General features: G+C 43.0%; 1 protein-coding gene across 1 annotated transcript in view; it reads left to right on the forward strand.

The window, feature by feature from the left end:
* cacna1ha (calcium channel, voltage-dependent, T type, alpha 1H subunit a) overlaps positions 1-24,613 on the forward strand; it is a 341,912-nt gene that overhangs the window by 292,812 nt on the left and 24,487 nt on the right. Inside the window, exons 27-30 of the mRNA XM_070901103.1 lie at positions 1,253-1,323; positions 12,953-13,031; positions 13,369-13,490; positions 22,661-22,990. Coding sequence (XP_070757204.1) covers positions 1,253-1,323; positions 12,953-13,031; positions 13,369-13,490; positions 22,661-22,990 — 602 coding nt within the window. The remainder of the gene's footprint in view (positions 1-1,252; positions 1,324-12,952; positions 13,032-13,368; positions 13,491-22,660; positions 22,991-24,613) is intronic.

Raw genomic sequence — 24,613 nt, forward strand, 5'->3', positions numbered from 1 at the left:
ACAAGCTGGCACTAAATTAACAGTCCTATTCAATAAGGCTGCAAGGATAGGTGGCCTTGGCTGGGAATGGAAGTGTCACATTGGTGCAATAGTGGTGTTCTTCTAGTGGTGTGTCAGTTTTTGGATCAGTGGGAAATTTACCCTGCATGTAAGAAATATGTCCCTGAAAATTGATACTGATAGTAGGTTTAAGTATGTTGGAAGAATTGCTTTCCTTTATACTGACATCCCCACAGTAATGACCATGTACTGTAGACACCTCAGGTTGCTGGAGAAATACCACCAACGGTGTCTCCGCAAGATCCTACAAATCCCCTGGGAGGACAGACGCACCAACGTTAGCGTCCTCGTCCAGGCCAACATGCCCAGAATTGATGCACTGACCACACTTGATCGGCTCCGCTGGGCAGGCCACATAGTTCACATGCCAGACACAAGACTCCCAAAGCAAGTGCTTTACTCGGAACTCGTCCACAGCAAACGAGCCAAAGGTGGGCAGTGGAAACGTTACAAGGACACCCTCAAAGCCGCCTTGATAAAGTGCGGCATCCCCACTGACACCTGTGAGTCCCTGGTCAAAGACCGCCCTAAGTGGAGGAAGTGCATCCGGGAGGGCGCTGAGCTCCTCGAGTCTCGTCGCCGAGGGCATGCAGAAATCAAGCGCAGGCAGCGGAAGAAATGTGCGGCAAACCAGACTCCCTGTCCACCCTTTCCTTCAACCACTGTCTGTCTCACCTGTAACAAAGACTGCGGTTCTCGTATTGGACTGTACAGCCACCTAAGAACTCATGCTAAGAGTGGAAGCAAGTCTTCCTCGATTCCGAGGGACTGCCTATGATGAGTTTAAATTCCAAAGAGGGGAAAAAGGGAGAGAATATGTTTAAGACATTGGGGTAAATTTTCATCAGTGCTGCCTGGGTAGAAAATATCACCCTGGCAGAGAGGAACATTGGGCGAGGAGGCTTCTATGCCCATATCAGAGCCCAACCAATTTAAATGGAAGGAAAGTCAGATGGGCTCTCTTATGGCCGTGCATCCTTCCTGCCTGATTTTCATCTCCGGGCTCTGCCCAGGAGATACTTTCCACCCAGGCAGTAAAGAGAAAAATGTATCGTATTGTCTCACTGATATTTTTAAATAGATATCCAAGTAGTGTTAACACATAATTTTTTTCTTTATATACTTTGTGCAATACTTGATTTATAATAATTACTTATATTAAGCATATCTTGTTAATTTCCTGCATCCCTAGTGCTGAAACTGCTCAAGATGGCTACCGGAATGAGGGCTTTACTTGATACAGTTGTACAGGCTTTGCCACAGGTATGTTATGTTATAATAATGTGATTTAAAAGTCTACTGTTTTACTGTCTTTACTCGCCCCTCAAAATTAACATACGTATAAAGCTGCATATTCCTAGAGAAATAGAATTCTGTGCAATAGGAACATAAATTGTGAGCTGCTCTTCAATCATTTTGTTACATCTTTCTTTTAATGTGACAGTTTAAAAGTCATTTTGATTTTGGCACTTCTTAGTGGCCAGAAATATCAATTGAAAGATGTGTAATTATCACTTTTTGAGGGAAAAATGCAAATTTGCATTGGAAAGTAACAACATAATATGTGGTTTAGATTAAATGCTTGGATTGTGAGGCATTGAAGGTTAAAAAAATGTTGACATTAAGGGAAAGTAACCAGGGTTAATCTCCTTTTCTATAAATACTGCAAAGCCTAGTTGAAATGCAGACATTGATAATGATGTAGATTAGCATGAGGTGTACTGTGTGAAAAATCTTCCTTGACAGGCATACTGAGAGTTTGTTGCATTGTTTTTATGCCTGGCTGAAGTCTTGGCAGTTGATGCAGAAATAATTCTCAGGTCGCAGAGGAAGGATGAACTGGGGCATGAACTTTTAAAGCTGCATTTCTTCTACGGTTTTTACATTTTGCTAAGATTATTACAAAGCCTAAACATTTGTCAAGGGTCACAATGACCAGGAAACATTTTCATTATGAACAACACTCTTTTGGAGAAGAACTTTCCATGGGTCTGGATGGTACAGTGGCTTATTGCACTGTTCTTTCCCATCTGATTCCTAGGTTTGAATTGTGACCAGACTGATGGGTTGAAAGTCTACTTGTTCTGCTGGCTGTAAGGACCCTAAATGATGTGCAGCTGCCCCACCTTCTCCAAACTCATTTCTTCTGTGAGACTGACCACCTACTCTCTCAACTCACTTCCTGGTACATGTCAGCCCACAAAACTAACTCCCTGGAATTCATCATAAATGAAGCAGTCCATGTCAGCATGCAGCAAGACTTGGACAACATCCAAGCTTGGACTGATAAGTGGCAAGTTACATTTGCGCTACTCACATGTCAGGCAATGACCATCTCCAACAAGAGAGAACATAACCACCTGACCTTGGACAGTCAGTTACATTACCATCACTGAGTCCCCCAACATCAGTTCACCATTGCCCAGAAGCCTAACTGGACCAGCCACATAAATGCCCTGCCGACTGGAGCAGGTCAGAGGCTGAGTATTCTGCAGTATACCTTCTGACTCCAGGCATGTGATGAAATATTCTCCAATTGCCCACATCGGTGCAGGTCTAGCAGTACTCAAAAAAAATCAACACCATACAGCGCAAAGCAGTTGCTTGTTTGGCACCCCATCCACCGACTTAGACATCCACTTCCTCCACCACCAGTGTACGGTGACTGCAGTGTGTACTATCTTCAGGATGCACTGCGGCAACTTGCCAAGGCTTCTTCGACAGCATCTCCTAAACCCACGATCTCCATCACCTATAAGGACAAGGGTATCAGCTTCATGGTAACATCATCACCTCCAAGTCACATACCATCCTAGCTTGGAGATATAGCGCCATTCATTCATTGCCGCTAGGTCAAAATCCTGGAACTCCTTACTAAACAGCATTGCTGGAGCATCTTCACCACATGGACTACAGTGTTTCAGCAAGGCTCACCGCCATCTTCTCAAGGGCAACTAGGGATGGGCAATAAATGCCTGTTTTGCCAGTAACATCCACATCCTGAGAGTGCAAAAAAAACACTGGTGTATGAGAGGATGTTCTTTAGAAATTGGGGTAAAATGAAGGAAGCTTTACTCTACATCTGTTCATATTTTAACTGGCCAGAGAGTGCTTGATGGTGACACTGGGTGCATAAATTGCTATAATGAGTGCATTTTGGAGCACAGTTGTAAAATTATAAAATATAAATATGAGATTCTAGCATATCCATACAGTCCTTGTTGAGAGAGATTACTAAATAAATCTTGGATATCTGTACTGAGCTTCCAGAAACAATGTTTCCCGGTTTTAATTCCATGAGGTGCAGTGAAACCATGATTTACAACACAGAAATTATAGAGCAATTGTTTTCAATTCAATTTACCAGCTGTGGGTTTTTTTTAAATATCACAAGCTAAATTGATTTAACAGCAGGACTTCTGCAAAGGTAAGTTATTTTGCCCCAAAATGGGGCAGCTTTCAGAACAATTACTATTTTGTCTTTTAGACAATTTGTTGTCTTTTTTTTCAAGTCATTGGTCTGTTGCTAAGTCTTTATTGATTTGCCTTCACTGATAAATGTTAGTTCCAAACCGCTTCACCTTTTTAAATAATGAACTTGAACAGATACTTGTAAACTTATCTAGTAGGTTTTATTGGAAAGCTGCCTAATTGAAAAATATATGTTTTGCTCAGCTAAATTACCATCTTGCACAAATAACAAAACCACTGAATTAAGTGACTTTTCCCAATGTTTCTCAAGGTCATTTATGTGATCAGTTGAGTGACTGAAGAGTGCAATGGAAGTGATTGATACACACTGGGGCTTATCCTGTATTGACTTCCATAAACACTACAACATATACTTTGATTTAAAAAAAATTACTTTGAATATAATAATGATACAATCAAATAAGATCCAATATAGATTTTCTCGTGGAGAAGGAGAGCACAGAGTAGGATATAGAAAAGGTTGGAGGGGGAAGGACAGAAAATATGGTTGAAAAGATAGGTTCTTAAAGCAGCGAAAAGAAGTAGCAAAATAAAGTGGTTTAGGGAGAGAGTTCCAAAGAGTGACTTCCTTAAATAAATCAAGAAGGCTGGGCAGGCAAGGATGCTGACTGCTGTAAATTAGGTTATTGTTGTGTAGCTGATCCTCAAGTTTACTCCTGATAATCGATTCCATTACCTTACATAGAATGAAAATAAGACTAATGGGTCTGTAGTTGCCTGTGGCTGATCTGTCACACTTTTAAAAAAAAAAAATATGGGCACCACATTCGCCTGTTTCCAATCTTCTCCAGTGTCCACTAACTTGGTCATAATGATTATCAGTGCCTCACAAATCTCCTTCAACACTCTGGGATAAATATTATCTGACCCTGGGGATTTATTTGTTTGAAACTCTTTCAGCTGGTATAGGACTTCAATCTCATTTATATTGAGATCTTCAATTATGCCTTGGTACTCTTTTTGGTTTTGGGGGCGGGGGGAGGAGAGCATGTTGTTGCTGTTTTCAACAAAATAATGTTTATGAATATTGAACCATTTATACCTATAAGTATTTCTAAAGGATACAAAAATCTGTTTAATTACATTAGATAACAAAGAAATCATGAATGTGAAAAAAATCCTTTTAGCCTATCTAGGTCACTCTGTTGCTTGGTCCCATTTTTCAGGATCTGCCAGATCATTTTAGTTGCCCTCCTGCTTTACCATTAACCTTGTTAAATTTCTCAGGTCCCAGAGAGGCCTGAACTCATGATCCTGGTTTAAAGGCCAATGTTTTACCCCCCCCCCCCCGAGGTGTGCAGCCTTGCTTGTGCTTTGGAAGAATGTAGAAGAGTTTTACAAATTTGTCATGAATGGGGTCCAAAATCACACCGGCACAGTGTGGGATTTGAACAGACATCATTATTCTGATAAACAATGACTGTGAGATGGAGCATGGCTCATGGTCTACAGGGCTGTAGTAATACCCACCCTCCTGTATGGCTCAGAGACATGGACCATGTACAGGAGACACTTCAAGTCGCTGGAGAAATATCACTAACGATGCCTCCGCAAGATCCTACAAATCCCCTGGGAGGACAGACGTAGCAACATCAGTGTCCTCATCCAGGCCAACATTCCCAGCATTGAAGCACTGACCACACTTGATCAGCTCTGCTTGGCAGGCCACATTGTCCTCATGCCAGACATGAAACTCCCAAAGCAAGCGCTCTACTCTGAATGCCTTCATGGCAAACGAGCCAAAGGTGGACAGAGGAAACATCACAAGGGACACCCTCAAAGCCTCCCTAATAAAGTGCAACATCCCCACCGACACCTGGGAGTCCCTGGCCAAAGACCGCCCTAAGTGGAGGAAGTGCATCCGGGAGGGCACTGAGCACCTCGAATCTCATCGCTGATTGCATGCAGAAGACAAGCACAGGCAGCAGAAAAAACATGTGGCAAACCTGTCCCACCCTCCCTTAGCCTCAACGACTGTCTGTCCCACCTGTGGCATGGACTGTGGCTCTCGTTCAGCCACCTAAGGACTCATTCTAAGAGTGGAAGCAAGTCTTCCTCGATTCCGAGGGACTGCCTATGATGATGATGATAAACAATGCTACTTTGTTACTTTTACTCACTTTTTTCCTGAAGTTGGCTTTAGCTTCTGCTTCCCTGTAACAATGAACTATTATCAGGAATTTTGTTAGAAGTAATTTCTGGAGACTGTACTTTACCATTCATGTTTCACTGATTAGATTTCTCAATTGATGTTGTAGTTGTCTCATAATTTATTTTTGTTTGCGTAATTTGGACAAGAGTGATTGTGACGTAACATAAAGCTTGAAGCCGTGCAGAGGCAAGTAGAGTCGCTTTACTATAAATTAATTATGGGTGATCCAGGATTGGTGAATATCCATATTAATTGATTTATTTGCAAAACTATTGCTCTGTATTGCATAAACAACTCACTGGAATGACATTTCTGTCACATAAACAAACTATTTTTCTATGCTGTCGTCTTGTATACACTAGTAATTTAGACCTTGAAATTCTCTTGCTCCAAAAAGTCTGTTTTTGAAAGAAAGAAACAACGAACATGAATTTCTGTAGCTGTTTCAGAGCCTGAGGATGTGTCAAAACACTTTACAACCAATTAACTACTTTTGAAATGTAGTTAGGTAAGGAATTGTGGCAGCCAATTTGCACACAATTTTCAGCTGTGGCTCAGTGGGTAGCACACACGCCTCTGAGTCAGAAGGTGGGTTCAAGTCCAAATCTAGGCTGACACTCCAGTGCAGTGCTGAAGGAGTGCTGCACTGTCGAAGGTGCCGTCTTTTGGATGAGACATTAAACCAAGGCTCCATCTGCTCTCTCAGGTGAATGTAAAAATCCCATGCCACTATTTTGAAGAAGAGCAGGGGATTCCTGGTGTCCTGGCCAATATTTATTCCTCAATCAACATAACAAAAACAGATTATCTAGTCATTATCACATTGCTGTCTGTGGACTTCAAGTACATATCCAAGTACTTTTTAAATGCGTTGAGGGTTTCTGCCTCGACCACCCTTTCAGGCACTAAGTTCCAGACCCCCACTATCCTCTGGGTGAAAACATTTCTCTTCAAGTCCCCTCTAAGCCTTCTACTAATTACTTTAAATCTATGCCCCCTGGTTATTGACCCCTCTGCTAAGGGAATAGGTCCTTCCTATCTCGGCCCCTCATTATTTTATACACCTCAATTAGGTCTCCCCTCAACCTCCTCTGTTCCAAACAAGTAAAAGAGGAAATAGCAGAGGCCTTGACCATCATTTTCCAGTCCTCTTTGGATTTGGGCATGGTGCCGGAGCATTGGAGAACTGCTAATGTAGTACCCTTGTTTAAGAAGTGAGAAAGGGATAGGCCGTCTAATTACAGGTCTGCCAACTTCAGTGGTGGGAAAATTATTGGAAAAAATCCTGAAAGACAGGATAAATCTACATTTGGAAAGGCAGGGATTAATTAGGGACAGTCAGCATGGATTTGTTAAGGGAAGATCGTGTTTGACTAACCTGATTGAATTTTTTGAGGAGGTAACCAAGAGGGTCGATGAGGGTAGTGCGTACGATGTAGTGTATATGGACTTTAGCAAAGCTTTTGATAAGGTCCCACATGGTAGACTGATCAAGAAGGTTAAAGCCCATGGGATCCAGGGCAAAATGGCAAGTTGGATCCAAAATTGGCTAGGAGGTAGGAAACAAAGGGTAATGATTGATGGATGTTTTTGTGACTGGAAGGATGTTTCCAGTGGGTCCCTTGCTTTTTGTGGTATATATCAATGATTTAGATTTGAAAAAAGGAAGTATGATTAAGAAGTTTGCAGACGACATTAAAATTGGCTGTGTGTTGATAATGAAGAAGAAAGTCATGGGCTGCAGGAGGATATCAATCTGCTGATCAGGTGGGCTGAGCAGTGACAAATGGAATTTAATCCAGAGAAGTGTGAGGTGATGCACTTTGGGAGGGCTAATAAGGAAAGCGGTAGGCTACTTAATAGTGTAGATGAACAAAGGGAACTTGGAGTGCTTGTCCACAAATCCCTGAAAGTAGCAGGCCAGGTGGATAAGGTGGTTAAGAAGGCATACGGAATGCTTGCCTTTATTGGCCGAGACATAGAATGTAAGAGCAGGGAAGTTATATACTTTGTATAATACTTTGGTTAGGCCACAGCTGGAGTACTCATGCAGTTCTGGTCACTGTATTATAGGAAGGACGTGATTGCACTAGAGAGGGTGCAGAGGAGATTTACTAGAATGCTGCCTGGAATGGAGAATCTTAGTTATGAGGACAAATTGGATAGGCTGGATTTGTTCTCATTGGAACAGAGACCTCATTGAGGTGTACAAAATATTGAGGGACATAGTGAATAGTAATAGCCTATTTCCACTGGTGGAGGGGTCTATTACGAGGGGGCATAGTTTTAAGGTGGTTGGTGGAAGGTTTAGAGTGGATTTGAGTGGGGGCTTCTTTACGCAGGGGGTTGTGGGGATCTAAAACTCGTTGCCTGGATTTGTGATGGATGCAGAAACCCTCACCACTTTCAAGAGATGGATGGGCACTTAAAGTGTCGTAACCTGCAGGGTTACGGACCTAGAGCTAATAATTGGGATTAGACTGGATGACCTTTTGCTGGCCGACGCAATATTAATGGTAAGTACTGCAGGGAATCGAATAAGGCCAGGGTGATCTCCTGGACTAATTTCAATCGCCTGGATGGGTCGGAGAGGAATTTTCCCAGATTTCTTTCTCCCTAAATTGGCCTGAGTTTTTATCTGTTTCTTGCCTCTCCCAGGAGGTCACATGGCTCCGGTTGGGGTGGAGTGCAGAATGTTTCAGTACAAGAGGTTTCGCAGTTGTGTGAGGTGGACTAGTTGGGCTGGGTGCTCTTTGTCTTTCCGTCATTGTTCATAGGTTTATATGTAACCTTTAGGGCTGCTGACCAAGGGCCGTGCGGCTCTTTGTCGGCTGGCATGGACACAATGGGCCGAAATGACCTCCTCCTGCGCTGTAAATTTCTATGTTTCTAAATCTATCCAATCTTTCCTCGTAGCTAAAATTCTCCAGTCCAGGCAATATCCTCATAAATCTCCTCTACACCCTCTCTAGTGCAATCACATCTTTCCTGTAATGTGATGATCAGAACTGCACACAGTACTCTAGCTTGTGGCCTAACTAGTGTTTTATACAGTTCAAGCATAACCTCCCTGCTCTTATATTCTGTGCCTCGGCTAATAAAGGCAAGTATCCCGTCTGCCTTCTTAACTACCTTATTTACCTGCCCTGCTACCTTCAGGGATCTGTGGACAAGCACTTCAAGGTCCCTCTGATGCTCAGTGTTCCTCATTGTCCTAATGAGGTAATCCCTTGCCTTATTCCTGGAACTACTCGTAATAATGACAATCTCCATTTTTCTGGTGTGCCCTCGGTAATAAACAACACTCTATTTGATTAAATGGCCCAGCCTATGGTATCCCAGTTAATCAGCATGGGACCAGTTTATTTTATTGCACACTTCTGACAAAGGATATTTAGTGCTTAATTATGGCTTCTGTCATTGTTATTCCCTCCACTGAGCTATGAACAAATCCCAAATCAATACCCTAACAACAGCTCGTAGATATTTTGCTGACCTAATGCATTCATAAGAGGTAGTTTAACAAATATCATGTTACCCTTGTCCTGTCTCAGGCCCTATAATGAGAGAATCTAGATGCAGCTTCTCTACCGACTTTGATGATTCACAATCCCACAAATGATTTATGCTACTAACTAGCTCAGTCCTATTTTAAGGCTAAATTGCATCTGTTTTGCTTTGACTGCCACATTTACTAGATTTTTTCTGCATTTTTTTAGCCTGCTATTTAGCTCAATAATCTTACATGTGTGCTAGGGTAAATTCTGCAATACGACTACTCCTGATGCAGAACATCAATCAACAGGACTATGGATGAATGAATCAGGCACAAAGATCAGTGAGCTCAATTTGTGGCATCCCCTTTTACCAATGTGGAAATTAAAATTAATCCCCAGAAATTCAGGAGTGTAATGAATTGGGTGCTCTGACCTCCCTCCCTGATTCTTTGATCCACATTTATGTTGAGCGAGATGTCATGCCTAGATTGGAACCTCAAACACCATATTGTCTGCTTTTTAAAACTTAACTAAAAATCTTAAATGCAGAAAATCTAAGCTATAGTAAATTTCACTAAGTCTACCGTTACCTACCTGGTCAAAGTCTTTTGCTCATTTCCAAAATTTACCCTTTTGGATTTTTATTCCATTGACACTTTGAACTTTGCATATCAATAGATAGGCCAATTGCACCCCACTTCTTTTTGTTGATGGTATTCAGGCAGTTCTGGCAAGGCCTCATTTTTATTGCCCATCCCTAGTTGCCCTGAGAAGATGATACTGGACCTTCTCCTTGAACCACTGCAGTCCTTGTGGCGATGGTGTTCCAACAATGGTATTAGGTAGGGAATGTGATCTGCATGACAAAAGTTTTTGTCTCCAATATTTTTCCATATGTTTGTCCCCAAAGATGATGACGTTCACTTGCACTGTTTATCCTGTCCGTCTATGCGTAGCCTAGTCTTGCAGTCTCTAGAATTTGTTAACTGCTGTGGAGTTCTCTTCCTGAAATGCTGATTCAGACCTATTACTTTCAACATGGGTGAAAGCGCATGTCAATACCAGAGCCTGATTAAAAAAAAATGCAAAGTGGAGTCACCGCAGCAGTTTAGCTTTTCCCTGGAAAAATAAACAGTTTTGATGATGTGCCTAACCTGTGGTGGGCTGGCGGGGGGGTTGGGGTTGGGGGTGGGGGGCTGAGGATGAAGATGGCAGTACCACATCTTGTCTTGTGTTGTCTACTGGTAGTTGGTCTGCTTCTGGATGACTTTTTGTGTTTTATTCCCTGTTACCCAGTATGATAGGACTAAAAGGTCAATTCACACTACAGCTGTTCCATCGGTGCAAGGCTGTTCCACTTTTACACCAATGCTAAACTTGCAGAGTGTGAATGCATCATAAGAGGGGGCTTGTATTGCATGATTCTCTGGTCTCCAATGATTGTATATGTCAAGGTTTCCAATGTCATGATCACTAGATAGAGGATAGAAAGATTTTTAAATATTTTTGTTTTTCTAACCAATGCAAGAAATTGTACTGGAATATTTCCTGCTTGTGTAATAGTATTTGGATCAGAAATTGAAGATCATAATACTGTCTTCTCATTACTGTGCGGAAGACATGTCTACATTGATTATCGGGCCTGTTTTTTGGTGGATGCCATATAATACCTTGGGGTGGAAATTCAGTCGCGCCTCTGTTGCGGCATTAACCCAGGTAGAACGGTAAATTTTGTGCCGGGAAATGGTTTGCGCCTCCAGCCCCAAAATTTACCAGCTAGGCCCTGAGTGTGGAGCGGAGCACTAAGCGAGGAGTTCCACACCTCTTTTAGGGCACTACGCTGACTGAGCAAATGAAAATCCCGAGGTAAACAGCCAGACTCCGAGCGTCCTAAGAGAGGTTTCCGTAAAACAATAAATTTGAAAAAACATACCAAAAACATTCCTAATACTTTCCTGATGCCACATCCACCTGATGCGATGCGATATGGATTGGGCACGTTTCAAATTCCGAGCCAGAGGCATTGCATACCGGCTTGCCTCTCCCGGGCGGTACTGCTCCGTGCCCCCGCAAACCTGGCACTGAATGTCTCGGCAGGGCGCTGGAAGCTGGCCGCCCGCCTGGAAAGGCTCTCCACTGCCATTACTGCCCCTCCGGGGCGAAAACAGAGGCGGCAATGGACCGAAAATCCAGCCCCTTATCTCATTATGCTGAAAGCAACAAAATCATATTAGGCCTCAGGTTTACAGAATAATCCGATGCGGAGGAATATTTGCTCCTCCTGCATAACAGAAATCTGGCACGGGGGTCAGTTAAAATGAAGTGGGAGACTTATCCGCTGGCCTCCTGCCCAATCCCGCCAACAGCAACTTTCAATCACAAGCATCAAGGACAGGCGCCCAAAACCAGTAGGCTCCTTCTTTAAATATACAAATCAGGTCACAATAACATCATCAAGACTCGACTGGTATTTTAACACTGGCTTGCAGATTTCCCGACTGGCTGAAGCTGGAGAGAGGATGTTCAGAGGGAGAAAATATCCCTCCAGGTAAGTTCATTTCTTTCCTTCAGGTGCCATAATGAAGTGTAGGCCTGCCCTACCCAGTCACCTCCCCCTTCCCAAACCGCTGGCCGTGCTAGAACACCCATTTCCCCGTTCCCACACTTACCGTGGGCCCAGCCAGCAGCCTCTGAGGCACCCAGTTTTAATGTTCAGACAGCAATTCCTGGCCATTTTGGTTGGGTAGTCAGCCAGCAGCATGTTAATGAGGCCTGGTTGTTAAAATTAGCTGGCCCTCCCGCTGCCAGATGGGCCAGATGCTCGTATGGCTATTTTCCCATCTGGCAGTTAATATTCCCCCTATCATGTCTCCCCTCCAACCAAAAATAAAGATGTGTTGATAGCTCCCTTATGTATATAAAGCAATCAGTAGATTAGTTACACATTTTCTTCTCTGAGCCACTTAATTCTATTAATATTTAGTGTTTAGAAGACCCCTGAGAAAGTCTTAAAAATCCAAGATTTTCCTGTAAACCAGAAAAAATATTTTCCAGGGATAAACCATATCAAACTATTGAGGTAAGGTAAGGTAGATAATGCATTTTTTTAAAATGTCAACACTTTAGGACAATATGCTCCTAGTCTGATCCTAAGTGATAGACTTATACATAAAATGTAAATTGTTCCTTTGTTTAAGGTCCAATACAATTACCTTTAATCATATTTGCTGTTTGTCCGAGAGTGAAATTTCAATCTCTTTTGGTAATGGAGAAAATATTTTGGAATCTTTTCCCAGAGAAAGATTTTTAAAATCTTGTGCTGTCTGTCCAGTGATGAGAGCTGTTAAAAATGAATTTAATTTAATATCTGCATAAACGATATGGGGAAAGCACAGGAAAATGAAATTAAAGTATATAACTCCATTTGAAGTGCGAGCACTGGCACAGGCCAGAAGCCTTGTGCTGTGATATAATTTCTTTGGTTCTGTGAATTTGCATCATATGTCAAGCATCTGAAATTCCTCTTTAAAAAATATAAGGACACGGAATCATAGACTCTTACAGCACAGAAAGGGGCTATTTGGCCCATTGTGCTAGTGCTGGCTATTTGAAAGAAATATTCAATTATCCCCACACCTCCACTATTGCCCCATAGCCCTGCAATGTTTGAATGACACCCTCTATGAGTTTGTGCATTGATGCTATGACCTCTCCGCATTCTGTAAAAGTACTTTTTGTTTTTGCCTTTCAGGTGGGAAACCTTGGTTTATTGTTCATGCTTTTGTTTTTTATCTATGCGGCTCTTGGAGTTGAGCTCTTTGGAAAGCTGGGTGAGACTTTAATTGACTAATCTCGTTGTTATAGCCAGTCAAGAGCAATAATTAGTATTTATAACTTAGCGCGCTTTATTTCAAGGTATAAATAAATGAACGTGCAGTAATTTATTTTAGTTAACCTGTCCGATGGGTACTGTTTTTTTAAAAAAAAGCGTTCTTCATTTCAAATGTAAGATATGAAAATTCATTGCATTTATTTTCTTCGTTTTTAAATATTTCCGATCTGAAAGTTCGCACAAAACAGCGAAAATTCAAATAAAAGAGCATTATCAGTAATTTAAGACATTTTATGTAGTCTTCAGTAATGGCATTGGACTGTTTTGATTTTCAGTTTGTAATGATGAAAATCCATGTGAAGGCTTGAGTCGACATGCAACGTTTGAGAATTTTGGGATGGCATTTCTTACTTTATTCCGAGTTTCTACTGGTGATAACTGGAATGGAATAATGAAGGTATGTAATTACTGAACTGTTAAGTTCAAGCATTAGGAATACACCAGGAACCTATTAGTTAGGAAGTCCCGATGGAAATTAAATCATCTAATTTATCAGTATTTATATTCAAGTCACTTTGCTTTGTTCACCAATAATTATCAGTATCTACATACAATCTTTAGAATTATATTAAAATATAATATTCTGAGATAATGTTTTTGAATTTTAATGCTATGGGTGATTGTTGATAATTGGGTTTATTTCTGTTTGAGTGGCTATATTTGAGATGGTTGCACTGTTGTAGCTTATTGGCGCTACACAATAAAGGTGAGTTTGCTCCAGGTTTCCCTTTCAGTGACTACCTGATCTCAGCCGAGCTGCAGGAGCGACACAGAATAGGGTTGGCATGCATCCTTACAGAAGGGAGGAAGTTGAAACTGAAGGGCAAGGCAACTAAAATGGTTGTCCGGGACCTTTCCTGCATTTGGATACAGAACAGCACTGACGAAAAAATGCAGTTGGGAACAGATCACCAGGTCTCAGTCTTGGAGTGGTGTATGAACCAAAAGGGAGAGAAAATTTTTTTTTTACAAAGAACTCGCTTTGCTTTTTCACCTTTTGTTAGGGAGTTTCAAGACTCTCTTGGGTAGGGGTATAATGCTTACAGCAGCTCTACCCAAATAAGAGTGAGCTTGTTTGATCAGAGCAATAAATTGGAGTCATACTTCAATGCTCCATTAACCTTATCCAACGGACCTTCTTGTCAGTTTCACAACATGCTGATGGAATAATCAATGATTTTTCTGATAGGGCTGCTGTAAAATCTAACTACAGGTTGGTTAAGCTTGTACTTGTGACAGGAATGATAGTTCAAAAAGAGAGTGACGTAACTGTGGGAATCCTACTAAACAACTGGGTGGAAATTTAAAGAAACTAATCACATTCCACAGGTTGACTGTGACCTTTCCCTGGTGTTTAATCTACAAAGGGACTGCAGCAGCTACAGGGAGTAAAGGCTGATAATTTAGCACCACACAGCTGAAATAAAATTGAATTCTAGCTTTTGTATTTTTTCACCTTGTTTTTCAGTTCACTATGTCGCTAAAATTCATACCCTTGCCTTAAAAACTAAACGATTTTAATTATGCCCTTCTTGATACCATCACACAGTTATCTCAAGCTACAGGTTTTAGCTCAGCTTTGAATTGGTAGGGTTTAAACTGTGCTTAGTGGTCATTTGAACTAATAATCTTCTTTCAGAATACTGACCCCTTGCATGTGCAGTGTGGGCACAGGATGTGAAATGACCTTCACATGAGATGAGGCTTTTCTTTTTTGAAATGTTAAAGGTCTCAGTAAAATTATTATAATTATGATTGACCCAGACACACGAGCCACAGGAAGAAGTGGTTTGCAAACGCTCAACTCAATGTTCTAAGGAGATTTTTTTTAAAGCAATCAGAATTCTCAGTGGAGTCATTTAGTAGAAGTAAATGTCTAGTAAGTTATAAAAGAGGGACCCTGTGCAGAACAATACTGATTAAATGTAGAAATATAGGCCCCAAGTTTCCACATGATTTGGCTCCTGATTTTTAGGAGCAACTGGTGGAGAACGGAGTATCTTAGAAATCGCAATTCTCCACATTTAAGTTTTCTGCAATTCTAGTCATGTAGAACAGTTTCACTTTTGAACAGAATTTTTTTTTTCAAAAGGGGGCGTGTCCGGCCACTGACGCCTGATTTGAAAGTTTCCACAGTGAAAACGTACTCCAAACTAACTTAGAATGGAGCAAGTGAAGATTTTTGTAGGCCTGAAAAAACCTTGTCTACACATTAAAAAATCAGGCGCAGGTTACAAATTAGGCGTCGGGAACGAGGTGGGGCGGGGAGGGGGGGGAAGGGGGTGAAGGGAAGTCATTAAATTCTACAATCAATCCTTAGTTATACTTATACAAATATTATACAAATAATTCCAACCTGAATAAAAATTTAAAAGCAAAGAAAAGATTAAATAAACCATGTTCCTACCTGTATGAAAGTGCTTCAGGCAGGGAGAAGGCTGCAGGAAGCCTCACAAATTGAGGCAGCCATTCCCGACGGCAGGGTGGGGAGGAGGCAGTGAGGAGGCAGCCGTTCCCGACGGCACCGCGGGGGAGGCAGTGAGGAGGCAGCCGTTCCCGACGGCAGGGTGGGGAGGAGGCAGTGAGGAGGCAGCCATTCCCGACGGCCGTCGGTCGGGCCCGTCGGGAAACGGCTGCTTCAACGTCTGAGGCTTCCTTCAGCCTTCTCACTGCTGCAAGAAGCCTCAGTGCTAATCATGGAAGAGCAATGTGGTTTTATTAAAAAATGTAAAAAATTGAACAGCTACAAAGAACTACAAAAATGGCCGAGTGCCAATGTTTCCTTCACACTGCGCGTGCGCGAATGCTCCAACGCGCACGCGCAGGGTTGCCGGCACGAAAAAAACTCATTTAAATGGTACCCACTCCCTCCTACTTACAAAATCGGCGCGAGTGGTAGGCTCCGCTCCCTGAGCGTCGCGCCAAGCTGACATCGAGCTGCAAAGCGCTCGAGAATAGCGCGGTTTTTTGTCAGGCGCCGTTTTCGGCGCGAAAAACGGGCGCCCAGCTCGGAGGGGCGCCTGTTTTGCCGCGTGTGGAAACTTGGGGCCATAGGGCCCAAATTTGGCCAGGAGTTGCTCCGGTTTTTTTTCAACTTGAATTTTCTGGAGTATCTTAAAAATCCCCATTCTGCACATTTAATTTGCGCCAGTGTAAGTGAGTTTGTTAGGATTTTTTTTGTTTTGTTTTGTTTTGTTCAAAAGGGGGCGTTACCAGCCACCTAAGCCTGTTTTGGCCATTTAAGCCAGTTTGGACAGCTAATAGTTGCTCCAAACTTACTTAGGCCAGCGTATGTGGCCACTTGTAACTGCTCATAAAACCCTTGCGGAGAGTTAAGAAATCAGCGCAGGTAGCCAGAGATTCGGGGGCAGGCGGGGTGGTGAAGGGAAGCAGAGGACCTTGCAATATACTAAACACCTTCACAACAAAATTAAAGAAGCATAAAAACCATCAATAAAAAATAAATAAATAAAAATTAAAACTTACTACCTTCCTAACTTGGCCCCCCGAGGGACTGGACTTCTCTCCGAGGGACTGGATTTTTCTCCAAGGGACTAATTAGTTGTAACCTAGTACCAAGAAGAACACCAGTCCTCTAACTCCATGGACATCAGTCACAGATGATGGGTGTGTATCTTTTGTAATAAAGTCTGTGATCACCTTTGACCTTGAGACAACACACTGCCAGGGGTGCTTTCACTGATCGTTAGCTTTGGTGCCCCTAAATCGACTTGGGTGAACTTTCTAGTGAGGCTCTGAAACGACTGCAGAAAGTTCCATTGGTTTTCTCTGGTGCATACAATTTTTCAAATTCCAAGCTAGGCAGAATGAACAAAGTCTTGAGGCATTGATATTCTGTTACAACCCTGGTCAAGTTTCAGGCATAAATTTCCACTTCATTAAAATGAGACTGAAGTCACTTTAGCGGAAGCACCTCAGCAGCAATATCAGTACTAAAGATTATCAGGACGTCCCTTTGGCTAAGGATAGGGGCGGCGAGCATTGTATCCGGCTCACAGCCTGCAGGATGTGTTGGGAGGGCGAGGAACTACTGCGCATGCGCGCAGACTCCATTGCGCATGTGGACAGCTACCGGCACTGTTTCTGGCGCAGGGCTGTAGCTCCGCCCCCCCACTCCACAAGAAATGCCGCACCAGGAACCAGGAGACACAGCAGAGCGGCCAGAATCGTGAGTATGTTTTTTGGCACCGTTTTGAGCGCACAAAGTCGGCGCATCTCAGGTGAGTGCGCTGGAAAAAGAGGTTGGGGAAATTTGGGCCCATAGATTGTTGAAATAACCAATATGTGTCGAATTTACTGTGTAGGTTCTGGTGGGATCATAGATTACAGTAATGAAGAGTGATTGGCTTATGAACCCCAAGATTACTTTCAAGCCTTATACTGTCCACAGTCTAATTTCTTAAGGTAGCATTGCAACAAAATTTAAACCTTGCTGGAGACAGTAAAATCATTACATTCACTGAACAGCTTATCTTGATGTCATCAATGCAGAATAATACAGCCTCGTGATTCACAGGGGAGCATAATAGGAACATTATTTTATACTTCTAAAGTAAAAGTATGAGGGAATTAATAGCGCTACACGTCTTATATATTCCTAATCTATTTTTAACATCCATCCTACATAAAATGCAACTCATTCAAAATTCCACACCCACATCCTATCCTACATTAAATCCTGCTCCCCATCACTCCTGCTCTCCCTGTCTTTCAGTACACTGAACTCAAAGTCCTTGTCCTCATTTACAAACCCTCCAAGACCTGGGGCTCAATTTTCCCCAGTGATATGCTCCGTTTTTTTGGCGCGCGCCACTTTTTCTGGCCTAAATTTAAAAATCCAACTTTCCCCAAAGATTGTGCACCAGCATAACTCAGTTAGTTACGATTTTTTTAGGTTCGTTTTTTTTTTGCGTCTTGGGGGCGTAATCTGATGTCTGCACCAGTTTTTCACATTTGTGCAAGTTTGGACAACTTACATTTCTCCTAGGACGGCATATGTGACCATTCCCAAAAAACCTTCTGGGCACTTAAGAAAAACCAGCGCACATCAAAAAATAGGCGCAGAAAGACGCCATGGTTTTTATGCAAAGTTTTGGAGGCAGTCAAGAACACATTAAATATGCATTATCAAGCTTAATTTTTTTCCAACTGAAAATGCAGAAAATGGAAGTTTCATGCAATTCTTTAATTTTGGATTTTTTAAAAAAAGTGCCATGCCACCACCGAACGGCTCCAGAGCAGGCTCGAGGGTCAGAGCGTCGGCCGGCAGAATTGGTCCCTCGCCCGGACACAGCTTGGCTTCAAAAGAAGCCCAGGGGGCTGGGGGTGGGGGTGGGGTGGAAGCCGAACTGAAGGGATGAGAACCCTTACACTATGCAGCAAACAGCATCAAATGAAGCCTTGGGGAGGTGGGGGGCAGTTTCCTGATCTAAGCAAGCCTATGCTCAGACCTGTGTGTGCTCCAGACTAGGGCGTCGATCTTGGGGGGAGAGAGACAACAAAGAAGCTTGTCCTGCCTGCTGTTTTGAGCTTCTTGCAAAGGTACAATTTAATCATGGGGGCAGTACTGACAATGTCATACCTCGTGCAAACCTTCTGCGGAGGAGACAATTGATTTGGCGTCATCGCATGAGGAACCTCAGAGCACGAAGGATGATGGGCAAGAGGCCTTACCCACGTCAGGTATATTGAGACAGGTATTCATACCTGCACCTGAGTGATGAAGACTGCGTGAGAAGACTGCATTTCCGCAAAGAAGTTGTAACCGAGATCTGTGAGTTAGTAAAAGCAGACCTGCAACCTAGAAGCGTCAGGAGGACTGCTTTGTCAGTTGAAGTGAAGTTACAGCTGCACTTTCATTCTGTGCATCTGGATCGTTCCAGGCCACAACTGGGAATGTGTGCCATTTCTCAACATGCAACACATATCTGCATTCGGCAGGTGACTGCTGCACCTTATGCCCAGAGGAATGACTACATAAAGTTCGCCATGACTACCCAGGCAATGCATGAAAGGGCTGTGGGCTTCTCCAGGATTGCTGGCTTCCCAAAGGTACAGGGCTACATTGATTGTACCCACATTGCCTTGCAAGCACCTTTGTAGGATTCTGAGATGTACAGGAACAGAAAAGGCTTCTACTCCATTAATGTGGAACTCCTGTGTGACGACATGCATCGCATCATGTAGGTTGATGCAAGATACTCTGGGAGCACCCATGATGCGTTCATCCTATGTGAGAGCTTTATATCTGCCATGTTTCAACAGCAGCCAGAAGGGGCAGAGCTGGCTACTGGAAGATGAAGGATACAGCCTCGCCACCTAGCTCATGATACCCCTACGCGTAACCCGGACAGAAACTGACCTGGAATACAACATGTCGCACATTGCAACGCGCAGCATAATAGAGAGGACTATTGGCATCTTGAAGCAGCATTTCCGATGCCTGGAGGCTACTTGGAATACTTCCCTGAGATTGTCGGTCAGTTCACTGTTGCGTGCTGCATGCTGTATTACTTAGCCATCATGAGGCAGTAGTAGGTGGTAGTAGAAGACCCACTTGAGGTGAAAGTGGCTGATGATGAGGAGGAAGATGCAGATGACGAGGAGGATGAGGAAGCCGTGCAACTACCTGAACCCAGAGCACGACGGCGGAGGAAGGCGGGCCATCGTGCCCCTCTAACGATTGCACGAGCCTTGCGCCAGCAGCTCATCCATGAACACTTTGCTGCCTGAAGGCTCAGCGGCAACTGTTCCAAATGGACCATGTTTACTGTTTTGACCTGTTCCATAATGTTGTGTTGTATTAATGGAAAAAAAAATGGAAATGATTATTCTTTACTTCAAAACGTTGTGTCAATAATGGAACAAATAATGGAAATGATTCAGTTATAATTTAAAATATATTTTATTCAAAAGTTTAACAAACACTTGTTTGTACTTAATTTAACTTTAATAAAAATATTCTTGTATCAAACTTTAAAGTTTTCAGTTAAGATCACTTACAAAATCTAAGATCACTTAAAAACTTTAAGATCACTTACAAACTTTTAAACCTGTAAATTTACATAACTTACAAAAAACTTTGAATTTGAGAACAGCTACAATAGCAACAACAACAGCAGCAAAGAAAGGCTGCACCTATCTCTCCTCCATCTTATTCTAAGACCGCCCGCTGTGCTTGGTCTTGTTGACTCCACCGCTGCCCGTAGGCAGTGGTGAAGCGTTTCTCAAGTTGGTACCAAGCTTATTCTTTTGAACATATCGGGTAATGCGCACCTGTTGATGGGGGGAGGTGGGGCGGGGGGGCAGGCGGTAATGTGGAAGGCCTGGCTTGGGCCTCTTCAGAGGCTGGTCTGGGGATTGGAGTGGGAGTGGCAGTTGATTCTGTCAATGGGCGTGGGGTCTGGGTGTGTTCCCTTATTGCAGCAGCTAACTTTGACATTCCTTCCCTCATGTGCCCTGACAGTATCTCAACTACCACCAACATTCCCTCCCTCATGTTCACTGACAACACATCAGCTACCTGCGGCATTTCCTCTCTCATGTGTACCGATATTGTATCAGCTGCCTGAGACATTCCCTCCCTCATGTTTCCGGAGAAGTGTTCCCATTTCTCGTGAGAGTGTTGTTACTTCTCCTGACAGTCCCGCTACCTCCTCACCCACCCCTGGTGTCCAGGAGTGATTGTGTCAGGTCACTGCTCTCCACTCATTGCCATCATCTGAACCACATCTGTTAGATCCTGCACCTCAGCAGAGCGCTGTCAAGCTCTCTTTCCCCTCCTCATCCTGTGTGTGGCTCGCTGCATCCCCCTGGGACCCGCAGCCTCGAACGGTGGGGCCCTGGGTGTGCCTCGCTGCACCCTACTGGAATTCCCAGCCTCAGACTGTGGGAAACCATGCAGTGTCCCAACAACACTTGTACCAGGAAAGGGGCTGGCACCTCAATGCATCTGCACCACCTTCAGAGTGAGTACAACAGTGGGGGCTTCATCCATTACCTTGCCCTTCCCCTCACCTCCATGGTCTGGAAGGTGGCATTGGAAGATGTTCTCCTTTTCAAGCTCGTCTGCGTCTGAATAATCTTCTGCTTCGTCAGGGCTGGCCTCAAGTTCTGAAAAATATAACAGAACAGACAAATGGTTAGCAGCAGAGGAGGGGGCAGGGTGGGTGGCATGAGTAGGCTCACACAGCGCAAGCAGCAGGCTGATTCGAAGGACCACGATGAATGATAGCACATTGAATCAACCGAAGCGTAGCTGAGGGAGACATCCCCAGGAACCGAAGCATGGCTAGCCTGCGCAGTACTTAACATTTAGCAAAGCCAGACTGTGGAATTTGCAGGACTTACCCTCTCCCTCGAGTGTGGGCCCAGCTTGTGTAGTGATGGTTGCTTTTCTCCAGGCAGGACCCATCAAAGCAGCAACCCAGTCTTCCAAGGGTGTCAGTTGGTGCAGATTTGCTGGGCCTCCTCCTGTTTGAGTTCTTTCCCTTTTGTTGTGTGCCACCTTCCTCTGCAAAGATGCAACTATAACTTTTTAGAGAGGGTTTCTTTCTGCTGGGTGGAGCATATACAGATGGTCACATTTACAATTGCAATTCCAGTGAATAAATGAAAATATTACACTAACTACTTGACCAAGGTCCTGCCACTTGTTTGCACTGGCTCCAGACCTCGGGATGGTCACCATTGCACAGTAATCTTCTGCAAGTTGGTTCCAGCATTTCTTCATTTCTTTTGATTAAACTTTTATGTGACCTCTACTGGTGTCCAACTTGTGCCATCTGGCCTCAATTACAGTAACTAGTGGCTCCATTTCATCCTTTAAGAAATATTTGGTCCTTGAGCCGCGTTGCATCATGCAAATTGCTGCTCCAATTTTTCCAATGGGAATTAAAGTTCTCACACAACTGGCTCTTTAAAAATGGCCAAATGCAGACCAGGACCTGTACTTGGCATGCATGTCCATAGCAATCATGTCAAAAACATCCTTTTTCTTCGCGCATGCGCAGAAGGGGGGGATATCATTTTATTGCCGCAGACATTAGGCGCCACCCCCCGAAGCTAAAGGACAGGCTGCGCGGTGCCAATTTAAAAAAATAGAACGGGGAAACTTGCTACTTATTTTTTTGGTGTAGTCAGGGCCAAAAAAAAGGTGTAACTCTGGCAATACGCCAAAAGATTTGGGGGAAAAGTTGAGCCCCCGACTCTTCCCCACTTCTGGAATCTCCTCCAGACCAGTGTGCTAATAAGTACTCTCTGCTCTTTCAACTCTGGCTTCTCTCTGCTCTGCCTTCAGTGGAAAAGCCTTCAGTTATCATGGCCCCAACCTCATGCTAAATCCCCCACCTTTATACCTCTCTTCCCTGCTTCAGTAGCCTCATCAATGCCAACCTCTTTCACTATGACGTCACTCACTTTCCCGAATTCTCCCATCCATTTTCACCACTGTGAATACCTTGGGAGGCCTTACTATGTTGAAGATGGTATATAAACCCAAGTTGTTGTTACTAAAAGGTTATTCTATGCTCTTCTGTATTTTCACAGGATACATTGCGAGAATGCGGCAGTGAGGATAAGCACTGCCTCACCTACCTCCCCTTCTTCTCTCCTGTGTACTTTGTCACTTTTGTTCTAATCGCTCAGTTTGTGCTGGTCAATGTTGTGGTCGCTGTTCTAATGAAACACTTGGAGGAGAGCAACAAGGAAGCCAAAGAGGATGCAGAACTTGATGCAGAAATAGAGCTGGAAATGTTGCGAGCCCAGGAAGCATCAACCAGCAACATTGGGAAAACCCCTATCCTTGACAGCGGAGCTACAGGAGCTGGCCAGGAGTCAATACAACTTGAATCACCAGTACATGTAAAACAAATAGCAGTGAGTATAATTTAGCTTAAATATTTTATTCAGAGAGAAAGGTCAGTAGCAGGCTAGTTGTTCAAATTCTTCCTGTATCATTGAAATGTATTTAAAAGTGCCACTACAAACGAGGTGCTGTTTTCATATTAATTAGAATGTACAACTACTTCTATTGTCAAAAAAGAAAGACTTGCATTTATATAGCGCCTTTCATGATCTCAGGAAGTCCAAAAGCACTTTTCAGCTAATGCAGTACTTTTTGAAGTTTAGTCGTTGTAATGTAGGAAATGTGGCAGCCATTTTGCACACAGCAATGTAATAATGACCAGATAGTCTGTTTTAGTGATGTTGGTTGAGGGATAAATATTGGCTAGGACACTAGGGAGAACTCCCCTGCTCTTCTTCAGAATAGTGCCATATGACCTTTTACATCCACCTGAGAGAGAGAGGTTGGTTTAATTTCTCATCTGAAGAAAGGCACCCCTGACAGTGCAGCACCCCTCAGTACTGCACTGGAGTGTCAGCCAAGATTTTGTACTCAAGTCTCAGGAGTGGGATTTGAACCCACAACTTTCTGACTTCGAGGTGTGGGTGCTACCATTGAGCCACAACTGACACCTGCATAATATAAAATAAATATATATTAAGACAAAACAATATATATTTTACAGAATGCCCCAGCCTTTCTCAAAAAAATCATTGTACTTCCTTAGTAGGATGAGTATGTACCTGAACCAGAAACTCAAGTTAGGAATCAGGTCAAATCAGAGCTTTAGTTTTTGCACCAATAAACTCCAAGCTGTATTAAGACAGTGGAATTAGCGCTCCTACATGGGGATATCAGAACTCATGCATGTTTTCAGTCCAGCATTACTTTCAATAAGGAAATTGGGATTTTCAGAATTCACCTATGGCTGTCTGTTGGATGAGTCTAGGCCATGTCAGATTATACTGGATCAGTGCGCAGACTGGAATTTTCATGTTGATTTATGTCAGTGGTTTTGTATCAGTATGATCTCAGCCAATCAAAATACAGATGGATAGCCACCTAAAATTTCTGGTATCACATTTTGCCATCAGCCACTCCCAGTGGAAGTATTGCGTTTTTTGAGTTCTTGAATGATGTTGTGATGTTGTCATTAATAGCAATTGACGTCATTCATCACAAATTAACTTTCATTGCCCTCTCAAATATTATCAGACAACAAGATCTTCAAAACAAAGCAATAAAGTTTTTCAAATACTATTTTTATTTAAAAATAACACCAAAAAAAATCAAAAAATAATATTGAAATGCAAAATTAAAACTTTCTGATGATTTGCTGAGTTGGATGTGAGTAATTTAATCAATCTTGTTATGTATGTAAACTTTACCACTGTGTAAGACTTGCCACCAGGGAGCGCACCTGTGGGAGATCCAAGGGTCACCTGCACACCCTGGTCAAGCAGGTATAAAAGGCAGTCTGCCATGCTGCTTCCTCACTCTGGAGTTACATTAAAGAGATCAAGGTCACAACAGTTTGAGCTTATAGCATACAGCCTTGTGGAGTTATTCTGAACATAAAAATTGGCGACGAGTAACAGATCACGAACTTCCATGCGGCTATGGCTGCTGTTGATATTCTTGAGAGATTTGTTGAG

This window comes from Pristiophorus japonicus, chromosome 15 (genome assembly GCF_044704955.1).
Source record: "Pristiophorus japonicus isolate sPriJap1 chromosome 15, sPriJap1.hap1, whole genome shotgun sequence".
NCBI classification, from domain to species: Eukaryota; Metazoa; Chordata; class Chondrichthyes; family Pristiophoridae; genus Pristiophorus; species Pristiophorus japonicus.